We start from the raw sequence: 18,050 nt of genomic DNA on the forward strand, positions 1-18,050 counted from the left end.
GATCATCTCGCCAAGGTAGGAGGCGCCATCCTACATCACGACCCGGGATCGCTGAACCTGCAGTCCTGGCTCCTTCAGCACTAGAGTTCGGAGGCTATGACATCCCGGCGGATTGCAAGGAAGTCCTCAACTCAACTCGTAAGTTAGACTTTTCTAGTGGCTGGCACTACATTGGCCATTAAATTCACATACTGTTGTGCAGATATAGCTCTACAAATTTAAGTACCTGGCATTATCTAATGTAAAATGCCGTGTTGTGTAGCTCCTGTTCAAACACTTGGTACTGATTTTTAACTGCTGTAAGAGAACAAGTGGTTTATTTTCTGATGTTGTGATAAACCCGCTGAGATACAGAATTTGTTACTGCTATATGTGAATGATGGAATGATTTTACATATAAAATGTTATGAAAATCTATTCTTCTATAGACCGTGATTGTGTGATAATGTTGAGGCTTGCCACCTCCCGTGGTTGTGCATGTGTACTGCTATGTATTCCTGTATTCATGAGCATGTGAATCCATGCCAAACCATGCTGGAGAAGGAACAAGTTACTTACCTGTAACTGTTGTTCTCCAGCATCGGTCTGGCATGGATTCACATGCGAACCCTCCCGCCTACCCCTCTGTGGCTCTTCTTTTGGTCCTACTGCCACTTTATGTGCTACCAAATCTGAAGATGGCTGCCAGAGGAGGGGCTTGGGTAGAGGGCAGTCATTGGCTCTAGGCAGTGTGACCCAGAGACAGTGATTGGTTAGTAGAAAGACAGTTCAGAAACGAAACTGATTTTTTCTTTACCAAGGATTCCCAGCCTGACGGGGAATATTCATGAGCATGTGAATCCATGCCAGACCCATGCTGGAGAACAGTAGTTACAGGTAAGTAACTTGTTCGTTATTTAAGCTTTTGACAACTAACAGTTAAAAACCACAGATAGTAAATCACTAAAACATATACCACTAATATATACTCTCACTTTTTGGGGTGTTCCGGCTACTGAGCAACAATACTTTACTTTTAAACACAGTAAGATCACCAATATAACCATGTAGTGTCGCAAAGTAGGACAAAGGTAGGCATTAAACCAATGTGAGGATATGTAATGAAAGTAAAGCAGTTGAAACACAATACACACAGCCTAATAACGAAGGATGTACACTTTAAAAATCCTCCTCCTTTCTATAACCGATGGCGCCTAGTTCTGTAAATGTCACATCCAAATTGAAACCTTTACAAGAGGCTGGGAGTCTTCGAAGTAGACTGAACACATGTTAGCAACGCCAACAGACAAAGTTTTTTAAAAGCTACAAATAGTAGTACTACAGTTCTTAGGAGGTACTCTCCCAATAACTCAACCTTCGGCCAATTCCACAGCTGATCCTTGACCAGAACTGCATCCCTCATGGTCAGGCAAGGGAGAGGTTTGCAAAGGACTTTTCCCCGGTTAAACCCTATGGCGGTTTTGGGGCCCTGGGCGGGAACAGGCATGTTGATTATCCCTCTGTGCTCAGACCACTTCTGAGGCACCTGAATGTGTGGGGCCCTCCTTGCTTGGTATTTTGGTTCAATTGCAGAGGTCACTTTTGGTGCCTGCATTTAGGTCGGGTATCCAGTGGTTCCTGGCACTGGACAATTGCACGACTTGGCACTGTTGAAGAATGGACCAACACAATGAAGACTACTTCAGAGGGACTACCAGAACATGTGAACATGGAAATAATCAGTGGACACAGTGATCACATGTTTGAAGTCTAACCTTGTGGTGGAAACAAACAAGCTGGGCTCTTCCGGTTGTTCGACAAGCCATCGGTCTGTGGAGTCCCACGTCCAAACTTTGGATGGACATCCATGCAGAGAGATAGACCATGAGGAAGCTGGCCAGACCACAAAATTGTTCTGCGACTCTTCCAAAGACTTCCAAGGTCAGGATCCTCAAGCAGGGGGGTTGAGAATTGTTGTTCCCAGTGATCCAGTGATTCAATCACTGGTGAATGCCGGCTAGGGAAAAGTGTTTGACCGGGATGGTTGAAGAAAATGTTGGTTGGCTGCAACAAGGTCCGTCTCTTCATTGGATTACTAATCTTCAAAGAGGTCTTGGCTGGGATGATCTGTCTGAATGGCTATGCCAAGTCTGGTCTCATCACCCACCCTCGTGAAGCCTAGTGTTTTTCATCTGGTTCTCTTACTACCCACCCAGTCTTACCACCTGCCTGTTTTCTTCTCCCCTGTCCCAAACCCTTCACCTGGTCTTTTCTTCCCTCACCCCCTCTTTACCCAGGTCTCCTCTTCCTGCCCCTCCCCCCACCCCCCTGTTCCTGATTTTTTTTCTCTAGTCATCCCAGATCTGGTCTTCCATTACCTCCTCCCCCTAGATGGTCTTTCTCCCCACCACACCCCCCTCTTCTCTTCCTGCGCCTCTGGTGTTCTCCACCCTGCCTTATCACTTCCTCTGCACCCAAAGCCCCCCTGCTGTACCCCCCGCCCCCCTTCCCTCTCCTGCCCCGGTCTGTTCTTTTATCTTCCTTTCCAGGCACCTTGTAGTCTCTTCCCTCTTCTCCCCCCATTTCACCAGGAGTTTAGCCCCAAAACGTGTCTCTTCCACTGACAACCCCCCGCACCTCCAACGTCCCGTTTCTCTCTCTCATCACCCCAGACTTGGTCCTCTTGCCCACCTCCCCCCTAGCTGGTCGCTCCACTACCCCACCAAAAAAAACTTGTCTTCCCTTCCCTCACCCAGTCTTTACTCTAATCCCAATCTGGTTTTCTCCCCCTCCCTCTAACTTTGTATCCCCCTTTCATTTGGTCTTCTCTCCTTGCCCCAACCCACCCGTTTCACCTAGTCTTATCTTCGCTCTCCCCCTTTTTCACCTGGTCTTCTCTACCCACCCCTCCACTCCCCCAACCTGGTGGTTTTGCTACTCCTTACCACAGACCAGGTCTTCTCTTCCCTCTCCCCCATTCCAGTCTCCTCCATTCCCTCAACCTGATCTTATCTTCATCCTCTACCCCCTAAAACTGGGCATTACCCCCCCCCCACCCCCCTAAAAAAAACCTGGCCTTTTCTCTCCCCGCCCGCACTTTTTTAAAATTCAAAACCCATACCACCCTGGCCTTTTCCCTCCTCCCCTCCTGGTCTTTAGTCTTCCCTCCAAACTGGTCTTCCCCATTACCCAACCTGGTCTCGCACCTCTCTGCCCCCCACCTCCAACCTGGTATTATCTTGCCTCTCCCCTTTTCTCAGCCTGGTAGTCTCTTCCCCACCCTTAAACCTGGTCTCCTCTCCCTCCCCAATTAGGACTTTTATCCAAGCTTTCCTCCCCACTCCAACCTTGTCGTTTTTTTTAGTATTTTTTTTTTTTGTCCTTCCCTTAACTCGGCATCCCCCTCGCCTGGTCATCGCTCTCCTCCTATCCCCCAAACCTGATCTTCTCCCCCCGACCCACACAGGTCTTTTCTCTTCCTTCATCCTTGAACTGGTCTTCCCTCCCTGTTCCTTCAACCTGGCCTTTCCTTCCTATTCCCGCTACCTCCCCATCACCCCCACCCCAAACTGGTCTTTGCTTCACTGATCTCCTTTCTCCCCAAACTAAACCTGAACTTCTCACCCCAGACCACCCCAACCTGCCCCCTTCCAGCGAGTCTTCTCTCTCCTCTTCCCCTAAATATCTTTTTTTTTTTTTTCTTTACCCCCACATGGTCTGTCTATTCCTCCAAACTGGTCTCTACTGCCCTGAAACCTCCCCGCCCCCCCAGCAACTGGTCTAACTCTTCCTTGCCCCACCCAAACTGGTCGTCTCTCTCTCCGTTACCTCTTCCTGCTCTTTGCTTCCGCCCCCACCCTGCCTTGCCTGTTCTCACCCTAACCGCCCTGCTTTACCTGTTCTTGTGAGTTTGAGGGTGGTCCCTTAACTTTCTGTGCTGGCGAAGTTACCCACTAAATGCCACTTCAATAGAGGCTGCTTGTATGGTGAAAATAAAGCAACCTGCAATCCATTTATCTCGCTTATAACATTCGCTGTTTACAACATCCATATGTATAAAAGCAAATCTGAAAAATCATTCTGGACCAAAGAATAGCATCCCATGCAATATAAACAATCCAATTATCTGTCATTGGATTCTTGGAATAAAATTGACAACAGAAAATAGCATTTGTTCAAATAAGTGTTTACTTTAAAATTAGCTACTTATTAAGGCTTGGGGTTAATTGTGGAAGCTTCTATTTTGGAGAGCAACAGCTTGGTAATAAAGGGTCACTCGAGCATAAAATTAAAATGCAAAAGGAATCTGCAAATTAACTTTACTTGGCATTAGGAGTCCACTTAAGGCAGAATCTGTTTTCTGTGTAATGTATTTTTGAAAAATTACGTTGCTAATTTAAATTATTTTCTTGAGGATAGGAAATAACCTTCATATTACCCTTTGATGGGTATACATCTTTTCCTTGATTAAAACGTTTTTCACAGGTCCATATGTCTGATCAATCCTTACAAATTGGAATCCTGTGTTAAACCACGCGCACAAATCCAGCTTTAATTTGCCCCTGTAAAAACGGAAGGAATGAATCTGCTGCTATGGGAGATGAACATGCCCAGCGTAGTTAAATATTCAAATGAAGTGTCCTCCCACGTTTTCCTCATCTTGGATATATCCTTACCTTCAGCTTTGCCGCTTTGGAAAACATTCTCTCTCCACCAGAGGGCGCTCCACTGGCGGCTGCGGCATCCGTCGAACGCCGACGTCATCCACTGTATAAATGCCTCGAGCGCACCCCTTGGCCTTAGTTCAGTTTTTCCGTTAGCTTTGCTACGAGAAAACAATGCTTCAGTTCGTAGAAATGTCTTCTTCATCTAATCATTCCACGCCAAAAGCTGGATTAAAAAAAATGTATAGACTAATGCAGTTCCTGGCAATCGATGACCCTTAAGGCCTTAAAGGAACGAAGAGGTAAACTTGTGGTAAGAGAGGAATCCTCAAAGTTTTCTTCAAGAGGGAGAAAAGACTCGGCTGAGTCTTCATCAAAAGTCACAAAAAATCTAGGTCGAGGAGTAGATCCAGGAATTCCTCTTCTTCCTCAAAAAAGGCAAAGAAAAGACTACACCGGTCTCCCTCTTCCTCAACATAGTCTGAGGAAGTAATTACAGGTCTGTCAAAACATGATTCCCCAAGAAAGTGGGAAGCGTTCAGAAAATCTATGCTAAAGATTTTTGAAAATGAGGCCCAGACCACCTCAAAGTCAAAAGAAGGCAATGACCCTGCTCGTGCAAATAGTGACAAGGGAAGATCTAAGACTAGAAAATCTGACTATCGTCAAGGGTGTCTTCCAGGGAATCTTCCCCCGACTCCTCAAACGCCTACTGGTGCAAACATCGGGGGTAGAACTCGAAAGAATGGCGTCGGACACTAATACGCCATCAAAATCCTAGTCTAAAAAGTCCTCGAAGCCTCCATCGAAGGCGGTCGGGCACAGGGTGTCGACAAACCATCCCAAAAGGTTACGTCGACTGTGTCGAAGGCTCCTTCGACTGTTTTGACAATTCCTTCGGGGTCAAAGATTACCTCGATGATATCGAAGGTGATGACTAAAACGTCGACTCTTTTGTCAACCTCTTCATTCCGGTTAAAAAAAATCGACACCTGTATCAAGTCTATGCCACCTGAGAAGGTATTTCATCCAGAAAATAGACAGGATTTCTTTAGAACCATGTCCTCCATTTATGAGGGAGATTCGTCAGCAAAGATGTTTCACCTGCCGGCCTGAAATTTGGTACAAAACAAGTCCCTGAGGAGTTGATTGACCCTCAATCTAAGATGGCAGACTTATGAGTGCTTGCAGTCAGCAAGTGGTCTGGACACGTCTCCACAATATGAATTTGAAAAGCTTGACCCGGCTGAGCATGCTGATGCAGTATATAGAAAGTTGATGAACAGGGTAACTGAATTCATGTGCTGGAGTAGAAATTCACCTGTTTATAAGGAGGATGATATGACTGACATCCTTTCAGGGGGACCTCAGCAAGACCCCATACTTCCTTTTCATATAGCTTTACAAAGGAAGGTTAACACTACATGGGAAAACCCTGAATCTATTCCGGCAGTAAATAAAAAATGTTTCAAAATATAGGCCCTGTTCTTCAGATCGTGAATATTTGAGTAAACGCCCATCACCCGAAATTCTTGTCGTTCAGGCAGCTACTTCTACTAGAAATGCTGCATATCCTACAATTCCCCCAGATAGGGATGATAAAAAGATTGATGCATGGTCTTGAAAGATTTTCATGTCTGGGAGCATGGCTTTAAAATCTACAAATCTAACTTGCACCCTTAAAAGGTTTACATATACCCTGTGGGACTGTATGACAGCGGCAGCTGAATACATCCCGGAAGGTGAGGAACGTGAAGGGTTCCTGTCCATAGTAAGGGATGAAAAGGAGGCTTCGGGGGAATGGCTTTAATCCGATTTGGTCACGGCTGACAGTATCAGTAGGTCCATGGAGTCTAGTAGGGTACTTCGCAGATTTGCATGGCTGAGGAAGTCAGGTTTTGCGCCGGATGTGCAGTCAAGGCTTCTCAACCTGACAGCTTGAGTTTGTTTTGGCAGCAAGGCGGATGAAAGTTTGGAGAAGCTGCAGACCGCCAAAGCGGCAGCAAAATCACTCCGTGCCGATATACGACAACCTCAACAACGCCCCTACATAGGCTCATCTTCCTGGAGGGGTCGTCCCTTTTAATTGTATTCCTCATTTGGAAAAGGAAGGACAGGCCAGTCAAAGAGGACAAAGTACATTTTCTCAGTGGCTTGGAAAAGGTACTAGATCTGCCCCAGCAACTGTCCCTTCAGCTGCTGCTGCAGCTGCCACAAACCCCTATGAGGTGTTAACCCACAAGATCCGGGTGGGAGGCAGGATCTCTCGCAGCATCTGGAAGAATGGCAGGGCATTACTTCAGATGCTTGGAACTGGAAACAGTATCCCAAGGTTACTGCCTTCCTTTTCAAAAGAAATCTCAATCACCCGCCGGGATAAAACTGTGCCAAACATCCAGACCCGCTCCTGATGCAGGAAGTCTTAACCCTGCTACAGAAAGGTGCAATATAACATGTACCTGTAGCGGAGAGGAACAAGGGTTGGTGTATAGAAGGAGGATGGTTGAGACCCATCTTGGACTTGAGAAGCTTGAACAAGTTCCTCAGGAAGTACAAGTTCGAGATGGTCACACTTGCTCAGATCCTTCAGGCTCTTCAACTCAAGACTGGTTGGTATCATTGGACCTTCAGGATGCTAACTTACATGTGCCAATGCATCTCAAACACAGGAGGTACCTGAGGTTTGCGATTGGCAATTCTCCGTATCAGTTTTGAGTTCTGCCTTTCGGGTTGACCTCCGCCCGAGAGTTTTCACCAAGTTGATGGCAGTGGTGGCAGCAAGTCTTTGGAAAAGGGGGGGGGGGGTTCACATTCTCCAGAACAAGCCCAGGAGCATCTGTCCAAGACCTGACACTTCCTTCACAACCTAGGCTTTTCTCTGAACTTAAAGTCAAACTTGATACCATCACAGAAACTCCAGTTTATCGGAGCAGTCCTGGATACTTGATCCGGCAAAGCCTCGCCTCCCGAAGAGAGAACTCCCCATAGTCTGCAGATGGTAACAAAATTCCAAAATGCCCAGCATCTACCGGCCTTCGATTTTCTCAGGCTGCTCAGTTTTTTATGGCATCCTGCATTTGTCTGGTGCCAAAAGCCAGATTGAGAATGAGATCCCTTCAATGGGCCCTCAGGACTCAATGGTCCCAATTTTCAGGGGAAATGTCGGATCTCTTGCAAGTTCCAACCAGAATAGCACAGGATCTTCAATGTTGGGCTTGCAGGGAACATATCCTCAAGGGAGAAACTTTTTTGCAACCATGGCGGAGATGGCGGTAGTGACGGACGCACCACTCGCATGGTGAGGAGCTCGCACCAACGAGTTGGCTGTCGTTGGTCTCCATCGGAGTCTAAACTACACATCAACCTATTGGAGATGAGGGCAATCAGACTAGCTCTGAAGGCCTTCCTGCCCTCTGTACCGGGAAGGAATGTCCTGATAATGACGGACCACACAGTGTCCATGTACTAACTCAACAAAAGAGGAGTAGGGTCAGTACCACTTTGCTGAGAAGCAATGCAGCTCTGGTTCTGGGCGATACAGGAAGGGATCTCTATCGGCAGTTCATCAAGCCGGAGAGCAAAATACAGTGCAGACGCTCTGAGCAGGCAGAGCAGTCTCCCACGAGTGAGAACTAGCTCAGGAAGTCCTTCAGGAGATCCTTGCCCTTTGGGGAACCCCTCCAGTGGATCTGTTCGCGACCAGTTTAAAAACGAAGTGCGAACTGTACTGCTCAAGGGAATTTCCTCCCAGTTGCTCTAGGGGACGTGTTTGCAGTGGACTGGGAATTTCCACTCTTGTGTTGGTTTCCTCCAGTCCCTGTGATCCATCAAGTAATCAGGAGGTTGATAAAGTTCAGGAAAACCATGATCCTAATTGCCGGATTCGGCCAGGAGAACGTGGTACCCGGACCTTCTGGACATGTCAATCTGCCCTCCAATACGTCTTCCAAAAAGAGAGGATCTTCTCTCGCAAGACGAAGGTCACGTTCTCCATCCTGAGGTCAAGACACTCCACCTTCACGCATGGCTTCTGAGAGGCTGAGATACAGGGATTGGGAACTTCCGGATGACTTCATGGAGATCTTGCTTTCGGCCAGGCCAGCAACTAATTCTCTGTACCGGGGTTGGAACAAGCTCAGTAACTGGTGCAGAGATGGGAATGTTGACCCGTTTCACTGTAATATTCCCACAATAATTGTCTTTTCTGTTATACTTGGCTAAACTGGGGCTCCAGGTTGGCACAATACAGGGTTATTTAGTAGCGCTCTCTATTTGTAAGTGCTCCTCGGAGGAAGAATCTTCAAGATACCGTTTGATAAAGCAATTCTTAAAAGGTCTTAATGTGTTTCCTCCGATACCTTCAAGTACCTATGTGGGACTTAAACTTAGTACTAAAGTTCCTCACATGCATCCCATTTGAGCCTTTACATTTTTGTCCGTTAAGGCTCCTTACTTTAAAAACCATACTACTTGTGGCAATTACATCAGCCTGCAGGGTAAGTGAGTTGCAGGCACTTTCTAGCAGGCCTCCTCACACCATTTTTTATAAAGATAAGGTTGTCCTTGGGGTCAAACCCTCTTTTTTTTGCCCAAAATTGTCGCAGATTTTCACCCGTCACAAAAAAATAACACTGCCTGCTTTTTAACCTCCCCCTCGCGCAAATAAGGAAGAAAGGCTACATAGATTAGACCCTCGAAGGGCTCTTACTTTCTCCAGCATTGGATCTTTCATGGATTCACATGCTTGGAATATTCCCCGTCAGGCTGGGAATCCCCGGTACATTATATAGACCCTTTCCCGTAGGAAAACTTTTTCGACGCTTATGCGTCCTATCCACCTCGTTTTGTATCATGCGTGCCCGCACCGTCAGGACGTCATGATATAAATACAGGACCCGCCCCCGCGCTCCCTCAGATTTCAACCGTCTTTCAAAGTAGTGGGATCCTCGTGATTACTGCTAGTGAAAACTAGGTTGTTTTTTCTGTTTCGCTTCGGCGACGTTCAAATTCTGGAGAATTATGTCTGGAAAAGCGTTATTTCGCCCTTGTGCGACATGTGGCCTCAAAAAAGTTTATGAAGGAGATGCCCACATGGATTGTATCTACTGTCTCCACCCGCACCACACGGCGGATACATGTGAGATATGCCAGGGTTTCTCCCAAAAAACCCTTAAGGACCGTAAAAGAAGGCTGGTTGACTGGCTTAATGACGGAGCGGGTGCCTACCCGGCTTCGGAAGTTGGCTCCACGGCCTCCAGGAGCAAGTCGGAACCTCCATCGAAAAAGGTACGGCCGGCGGAAAACAGCGCTGAGGACAAGCATAAGGGGAAGCATGCTGGGTCTTCCTCATCACATAAAAAGCCCTCCTCCTCCTCATCTAAGACGGAGAGGCAAGCGCTGTCAAAATCCTCCTCAGGGGACCGTCCTAGGTCTTCCGTGAGTCGAGACGCTTCAGCCGGGAAGTCGGCATCGAAATCGGCGACGAAGTCTAAGGGCTCGACGACGACTACTTGCTCGTCGACCTCGGTGTCATTGACAATGCCTATTACCGGTCAGGCAGCAGCGGTTGGGATTCCTTCGTCGACGGAGACTCCGTCTATGGCTTGGCTGCCAGAGGTCTATGACCCGATCCCCCCTGTAGTCTTACTGCAGCCAGACACGGCCTGCTCGGCGGAAGGAGAAGGTGGCATGGTTCTGCAGCCATCGGATTTGGGCTTACGGCCTTCCACGTCGGCGACGAGTGCGAGTGGGGGTATGGTACCTATATCATCAACGTTACTGACCCCCCAGACAGTTTTGTCTCTGGATGTGCTTAATACTCTTCAGAAGCTCCTGCAACGGCTGGATACGCAGATCCCTCAACCTGGGACTTCATCGTCACCTTTTTCTGTACCTTCCGTCGACGAGCAAACTTGTGCGGCTCGCTCGACGACTAAAAACCCATCGGCTCCCCAGGCGGTAAAAGATCGTCCTCGAGCACAGAAGGAGGGTGAGTTGTCGGAGTCCGATTCTATACTGGGTGACTCAGGGTCAGACATTTCCCTATCACCGTCGAGGGACCCAACATGGAATTCGGATGTAGAGGTAGAGTCTACGAGGAGCCAGACACAACCATCTCCTCCGGATGATGTGGGAGCCTTCCATGCAATGATGGGAAAAGCGTGTTCCGAGTTCGGCTTGATTCCTGAGGAGCAGAAGAAAGACTGTTTCCTTTTTGACCATATGGGTCAAAGGAGGAAATCGGTATTTGCCATCCCAATTCTGGACCATGTGTGGCAAGAAGGTCTCAAGACGATGCGCCATCCGTTCTCGGAGCCGGCTATAAAGGGGCGGATTGAGAAAAAGTTTAAAGCTCCAGAGCCCACTCCAAAATGTCTAACATCACAACCTCTGTCAGACTCGGTGGTGTCGGCGGCAGCGGCTAGGAAGGCCAGGGTACAGCAAAAATGTTCAACTCCACCAGAAAGCGAGGCTAGGAGGCAAGACGCCTTTGGAAAAAAGGTGCTCTCGGTCGGCGCGACGACGGTAAGAGCAGCCAATTCCTTAGCGATCGTGTCACGATACGATAGAGAAATGTGGCACAAACTAGCCCCTATCCTAGAACATCTGCCAGACGAACACCGGAAAGCAGCTATGTTACTGGTGCGGGATGGCGAAGAGGCTTCGAACCACGCAATTAATATTGCAGTTGACCTAGCAGAGTCTGGCTTCAAACAAATCAACCATGGCGTAGTACTTCGTCGACAAGCGTGGCTCAAATGTACTACTTTCCGTCCTGAAGTCCAGTACAAAGTCCTTGACATGCCATGTGAAGGGGAACACCTGTTTGGAGAAAAGGTTGATGGGGATGAAGGAAGACACGGATACTGCTAGGTCCCTCGGCGCCCTCCAAACGGGTAGAAACTTTCGCTCTTTTCGCCCCTTTAGGGGTGCTTCTGGAAACTCCCGCTTTGGAGCCTCTAGGGACCGTGGATTTAACAGGCCCTCGTACTCTTCACAAGGGTTCAGACGAGCGTCCCAGTCGGCACGTAGAAACAGACTATCAAGCTTCCAGGCGGCGAGGCTCGGGTCCCTCGTCGACGAAGAACAAGCAAACCAGCAACCAATGACGGCCTTCGGAACGTCCTGGGGGGCCGAGTCTCATCACTTCGACCAATGGAAATGCATCACCACAGATCGATGGGTTCTAGACACGATTCGCATGGGTCATGTGCTACAATTCAAAGACAAGCCTCCACGTCTTCCGCCTGTATTTTCGACCCAGCCCCACCTCCGAATCCTACGACAAGAGGCGGCGCTTATGTTGCGAAAAGGAGCGGTAGAGAGAGTTCCTGTGGCACAGGAAGGACACAGAGTTTATTCCCGGTTCTTCGTTGTCAAGAAGCCAAATGGAAAATGGAGGCCCATTCTCGACCTGAGGGTACTCAACAAATGGCTAAAGAGCCTAAAATTCAAAATGCTAAAGCTCCAGGAGGTTATCAGGTCGGTGCAACCCATGGATTATCTATCGTCACTAGACCTTCAAGACGCCTATTTTCACATCCCAATACGCCCACGACACAGGAGATATTTAAGGTTCGTTGTCGGGAGAAAGCATTTTCAGTTCAAGGTCCTCCCGTTCGGGCTCAAGTCCTCCCCCAGGACGTTCACCAAGTGCTTGGCCCCTATAGCGGCCCATTTAAGGAAGGATGGTCACCATGTCTATCCATATCTAGACGACTAGCTGGTCAGAGGTTCGTCCAGGGAACAAACACGAAACAGTCTAAGGGCCACAATGTCCCTCTTACAGGAACTGGGCTTCGCAATAAACTTCAACAAGTCCTCCGTAGAGCCTTCGAGGACCTTGGTCTTTCTAGGAGCGGAGTTTCATACACACACAAGCCTGGTGAGACCATCCAGCGAAAGAATTCAGAAACTTCAAAGCAAGGCGTCGGAATGGAGATGCGGTACCAAGGTGTCGGTGGCGGAACCGATGAGATTCCAGAAGACCCCTGACCTTCTGTCTCGACAGGAGGGTGTCGTTTGGCATCACGACCCGGACAGCCTCAAGTTGACGGCCTGGCTCCTGACTTCGCCGAATTCGGTCGGCTAACGATTCCGGAGGACTGTCGGCGTATCCTGCAAGCGGCAAGAGCACCTTCCACAAACGCCTCATACGCGTACAAATGGAGAAGTTTCTGTCAGTGGTGTGAGGATCAACCAGGTTTGGCTCTGCAATCGATTAAGCCGGAACAGCTCCTTCCATACTTGCTGTTCTTAGCTCAAAAGGGCCTATCGGTATCGTCAATGAAAGTATGCCGAGGTATAGCTAAGCCGCAGCCTCTAGTGGTGCGTCCTCTGGTGGGGAGATTTTTTCAGAAGCACCAAAGCTGAAGGTAAGTATATAACTAAGATGAGGAATACGTGGGAGGAACATCCAATCGAAAGAACGTTACAGTTGGTAAGTCACTTTTTCTTCTAGGGCATTCTATTTTAGATGCATTTTCATTTTCAGACAGTGTCCACATTTAGTGACGTAGCTTGTCAACTGGGTTTCCCAAAGTACTTACAATTGCTATCTACCATTTACCTAACTATTGGGACATGTATCTAAATGCACTGTGGGTTACTGAACTCAGTTTTGGTATATTTTTAAAGGCTCTGGACCGGTAGGGACCGAATTGTCTCCATGCCACTCTGCTAGGTAAGCTCCTTTTTAGACTGCCCCCTGGTCTTAAATCCCTCACACCATCCAGTTCTCCATTAGAAAAACCGTCTGCATTCAGCCACCTCTGGAAAAGTTAGTACCTTTCCTTACATTTCTTTGGGCCCCCCTACTTTTTGGTTTTATTTTTGTATCTGACCTCTTTTTACTCACTACACTGGCTTTTTGCTAATCTGTCATGGGGAAACTGACCTATCCTCAGGCTGACAGTATGGGGATACATGGTTTCCCATAGTCTTGTTACTTTGTTACTAATTGTGGTAACTTGTTACCACTTTTGGCAACTTATTGTACAATGCATTTTACAATGCTAAATGGACAAGCTGGTGACAGCAGTTAATTTTTGGTATTTTATGGTGCATTTCGTTTTGGCCTTAATGCTTTTACATTTGACTAACTGTGGCTAGTGGTCAAACATGGCCATGCCATGAGGTGTTTCGCTTGTCCTTTGGCCATCTTGTGTTCTATTCGGCTTCCTGGCCTGTGAGGCCAGGAAAATACTCTTATGGGCTTCCAGTGCCTGGGCTGGCGGGGGCGGAGAGATTGTTTGCTTGTGCCACAAGACTTGCCTCTGCAAAATGGTGTGGCCCTAGCATCAAGGGGACTCGAGATTGGAGGCAGTGTCTGACCGTGGCCAGTGAATCCTTTTGCATCACTGCATCAGATCAGTGGCTGTTGTCCAAAGCTGCTTAACTTTGCCCAGTCCTGTCCTGAGGGGCCCTGCAACACATTTTTTTGCATTCCCAGAGACTCTACCTTTTTTCCAGCTTCACAAAACTGCATGGAACTTTGCTGAACATATGTACACAAGGCCCCATACATCTTAGGGATGGACTTTTGAAGTTCGGATTGAATCTCTGTGGACCAGGAGTGACTATACTAATCTGTACCTTCCTTTTCATGGTTTTGGTATGTATTTTCCTACTCCAGTAATTATGTATCTATTGTTAGTGTTGTGTGATAGTACCAGTTTGTAGTTCTTTCATTGTGTTATTTGGCTAGAAGTATTTGTATACCAGTTTCTGTGTTCCTTGAGTGTTCCACTGTGTGCGCTCATTGTGGACCCCTTACAAGCTTGCCACCTCTTGACTACCACTCGCCTTGCTGCCTTGAACTGGTTTGGCTACAGCGTACAGAGTTGTCCGTGTCACAATACTAGGTTGGCCTTATGTATGTCAGTCCACGAGGCCAGAATATAGAAAATCAGTTCTAACAAAAAGGCCACTTTTTAAGGAGGAATTCAATAAATTGCATCCAGTTAGAACTCCAATAGGCTGTTCTGTTGAACATGCTCTGCTGCTGCTCTCCCCAAAACACTTCCAACTTTCTATGTGTAACATTAAATAATCCACTAACTTCATCCATGAGCATCATTTGACACAACTTTTTCAAATTGGACAAGGCCTGAAATGTTCCCTTCACATAATCCAACCCACAAGCTTGGCTCAATGTTTTTGTCATGTCATAAAGTGATGTATTTGACTTGTTGGTTAGCCTGCACGGCCGCAATTCTGATCAAATTTGACTAAAATGTCTTTCCCTTCTTGTTAAGAAATATTATCTGTTTGCCACTTCCCCTCCATAGTTTCCTCTGGAAACTCTTTCTTTGTGCGGTTTGTGATCTGCCCTGACTTTGGGGGGAAAGTGAAGCCTGGCAAATTGCTCTCCTACTCATTTATTATTCTCTTTCAGGTTTATGTGAGATTAAGGCCGTTCTTCCGAGAATTTCTGGAGCGCATGTCACTGATCTATGAGGTAATTTCTAGTCTAAGTAAAACAGTAAATCATTAAAAACAATGTACTAGAAATGAGCTGATCTGTTGTCAGAAGAGAATTGGTATATTGTATACTTATTCTTTGAAGCCTCAAATGTTTTTATTTCTTAACATTTTATAATTCAATAATTCTTGGTAAATTCTGTTGATCGCAGGCCATTTTTCACTCTTCATGCTTTCCCAACATGTGGTGCCAGCTCAAAGCATTTCACCACCAGTTATTTGTGTTCTTCTGAAGATGGGAGCACATCATCTTAACCACGCATTGTTGTCTCCACTTTTCCTACTATCACACTGCTTTTCCCATCGTACCATCGCTTTCTGTGACTTACTTATCAAATAGCTCAAATTATTAAGCAACGCAAGTGCAATATCGGTGACAAGTTTGCCGATATGATGTAGTCACAGAAGAGAAATTGCAAACTATTTTTGGCCACAAGACATGGTTGCAAAGTGACATTACAAAGGAATATTTCCTTAAGAATGGGTCTGTTTAAGAAAGTAGGTCGCAAACGCCTGAGTTTTCCACAACCCTCTGTTGGGGCTTGTAAGTAAACCTATCCTGAGTGGAAAAACTAAAAGTTCACCAAGTTAAACAAAACCACTAAACCAAGCCATAAATGGGCAATGTAGCAGAGTAGATGGGCCTCACACTTAAAAAGGGATGAGATGGTATCAAAGTACAATTAGTCTGATCTAGAATTCATACACAAGATATATTATACTGTAAGCAGAGATGTAGCCAGGATTGGGGCCTGAAACTAATGTAGGTGGGCCCACAACAGTGACATTAACATCTGTAAATCCCCCACACTTCGCTGCTGGATCGGCGTTGCATGCCTAGGCCCTTCGCTGTCTACGTATCTGACGGCAAGTGTATATGTACACATGTTGTATATCATTAAGGTTAAAAACGGTCATAATTACTGTTAAGACATAATTGAATTTTTGGGTAATCAGTAGGCCCTTTTTAGGGGCACCTTTTGACTTTTTCTTTTTCCTCTTGACTTTTTTAGCTATCTGAACTTTTTGTGATGTTCCCATGCCATCACCCCACCTTTTATACTTTATAGTATATGGTCCCATGGTAGCCCAAAAGGCTCCTAAGACTGGTGCTTTGTAAGTCCCCTGTTAAGACCCTACAGTGATGAAATCATACCATATTGGTTCTACGGAGTGAGCTGGTGGCAGCTTTAATTTAGTTAAGGCTTCACCCAGGAGTACAAAGCAAATTTTCTTCATTAGCCAAGTGTAACTCTTCGGTAGTCATTGGGGTAACATTTTTAATCTTGCTCAGTCAATGGCCAGTGTTCTCATTTGGGTTAATTGTGAACCCAGCCAAGCACCCTTTATAGTGTTTTGAACGAGCACTGACCAGTTATTGGAACAGAGCAGGCCTTTTTACATCCTATGGGTGTGGCCTAGTGGTGATTGGCAATTTATGGGTCAAACCAAGTTGTTTGGCTGCCTATGACTGTTCTTATACCCTTAGACACAAGGCCTATACAGTTCTACTGAATACTCACTGGAAATCCTTGGAATGCAGGTAGCTTAAGTACCTTTTTGGAGGATTCTAGATGTTTTTCGTGTTATTCCTGACCTCCCTTGTGGGGTGGGCCAGGTCTTCTGTGCTAGGCATCTCTGGCATGTTTTACCACCTTGGTCGTCCCGCCTTGGTGTTTGAAGCTGCCGTCTCCTGGAATGGAACAGAGACCCCAATTCCCTGCCTCACCTGCACCTCTGGGGCTGTCCTGAGTCACCCTCACCGTAGTCTTTGTGGGACAGTCTTCTGTTGCAGAGCTGCCTTTCCTTTCTTGAGCTGCGAGAGCATGATTTGCTGTATTCCACTCCCTTTCTATTGGAGTTCCCCCCTGCCTGCTTTTGACTGGTGGGTCCCACTCCTAGCAAGGGCAATTGTTTGCTTCATTTGGGTCGTAGTTTGGCTGGGTTTCAATTCAACTGCTGTTCATATCCTGTAATCTACACCTAAAGATTTGTACGCTACTAAGTAGTAGTGTTTATGTATTTTTCTCTGAAGTGTAATGTCTTGGTGCTCTGCCTAAATGTATCTAGTGTACTGGTGGCCTCTAGCGGTGTGCTAAAACTGGCGCATTATCCCCAACCACCCAAAAAACTGCTCCCCTGTACACCTCCACTGTGCTCTAAATTAGAACTGAGGTGCTCATTGATGTTTTTCCAAATACTATGTCCTATACTAGCGTTTTAGGGTCAAAGCAAACTTTTATTTTTTATCGGAGGTGCTGTAATATATATCTTTTTTTTTTATAAAGATCTTTTTATTTGATTTTTAAATTTGTAACATGATCATTTCAGGATGCAACAAGAAAAGAACAGCAAACAAATTGGCAGAAATAAAGGTGCACATTAGCACAATATGCTTTGGCCCATAGGGGAACGTTCTTTGCTAGCTTCAGTGACGGTCTTTGCCTACGTAAGGATGGTTCACTCACTCACTATTGTCCTGTGAACCATATAAGTGTTGGAGGTTTGCATGCCACTCCTGGGAATTGATTTGTCGAAGGGAGACAAGGTCTGCTGTAATTTCCATATAGTTCCCAGCTGGGTAGCGGTGATCTTCTCTGCCACAGCAATGTCCCATCATTTTGCCCACCACAGTGAGATATCCAGGGATTTCCAAAGGTGGGCCAGGGATGAGTAAATGTGGTCAATGCAGTTTCTTTTTTTTTTTTATTGTATTTGGTTTATTTAAGAAAAAAACCTTTAGTTAATTCTTTACGATACAAAATATACATTAAAAAATTGTTTATAAAATGAAGGAATAAAAAATGACATAAAATAGTGGAACAAACACATTCACATATACAAATTACACATAAGTGTTTCATCAGTACTTAATACAACACCTTGCAGTTAGACCAAACAATTTCTAGACTCTCTAAGAATATT

General features: G+C 46.3%; 1 protein-coding gene across 2 annotated transcripts in view; it reads left to right on the forward strand.

The window, feature by feature from the left end:
• The window catches only part of CTDSPL2 (CTD small phosphatase like 2), an 896,843-nt gene that overhangs the window by 586,143 nt on the left and 292,650 nt on the right, over window positions 1-18,050 (forward strand). For both annotated transcript variants that reach the window (XM_069624195.1, XM_069624196.1), the window contains one exon: window positions 15,040-15,102. In XM_069624195.1, the coding sequence (XP_069480296.1) occupies window positions 15,040-15,102 (63 nt within the window). The remainder of the gene's footprint in view (window positions 1-15,039; window positions 15,103-18,050) is intronic.

This window comes from Ambystoma mexicanum, chromosome 11 (genome assembly GCF_040938575.1).
Source record: "Ambystoma mexicanum isolate Mex_15411 chromosome 11, UKY_AmexF1_1, whole genome shotgun sequence".
Lineage (NCBI taxonomy): Eukaryota > Metazoa > Chordata > Amphibia > Caudata > Ambystomatidae > Ambystoma > Ambystoma mexicanum.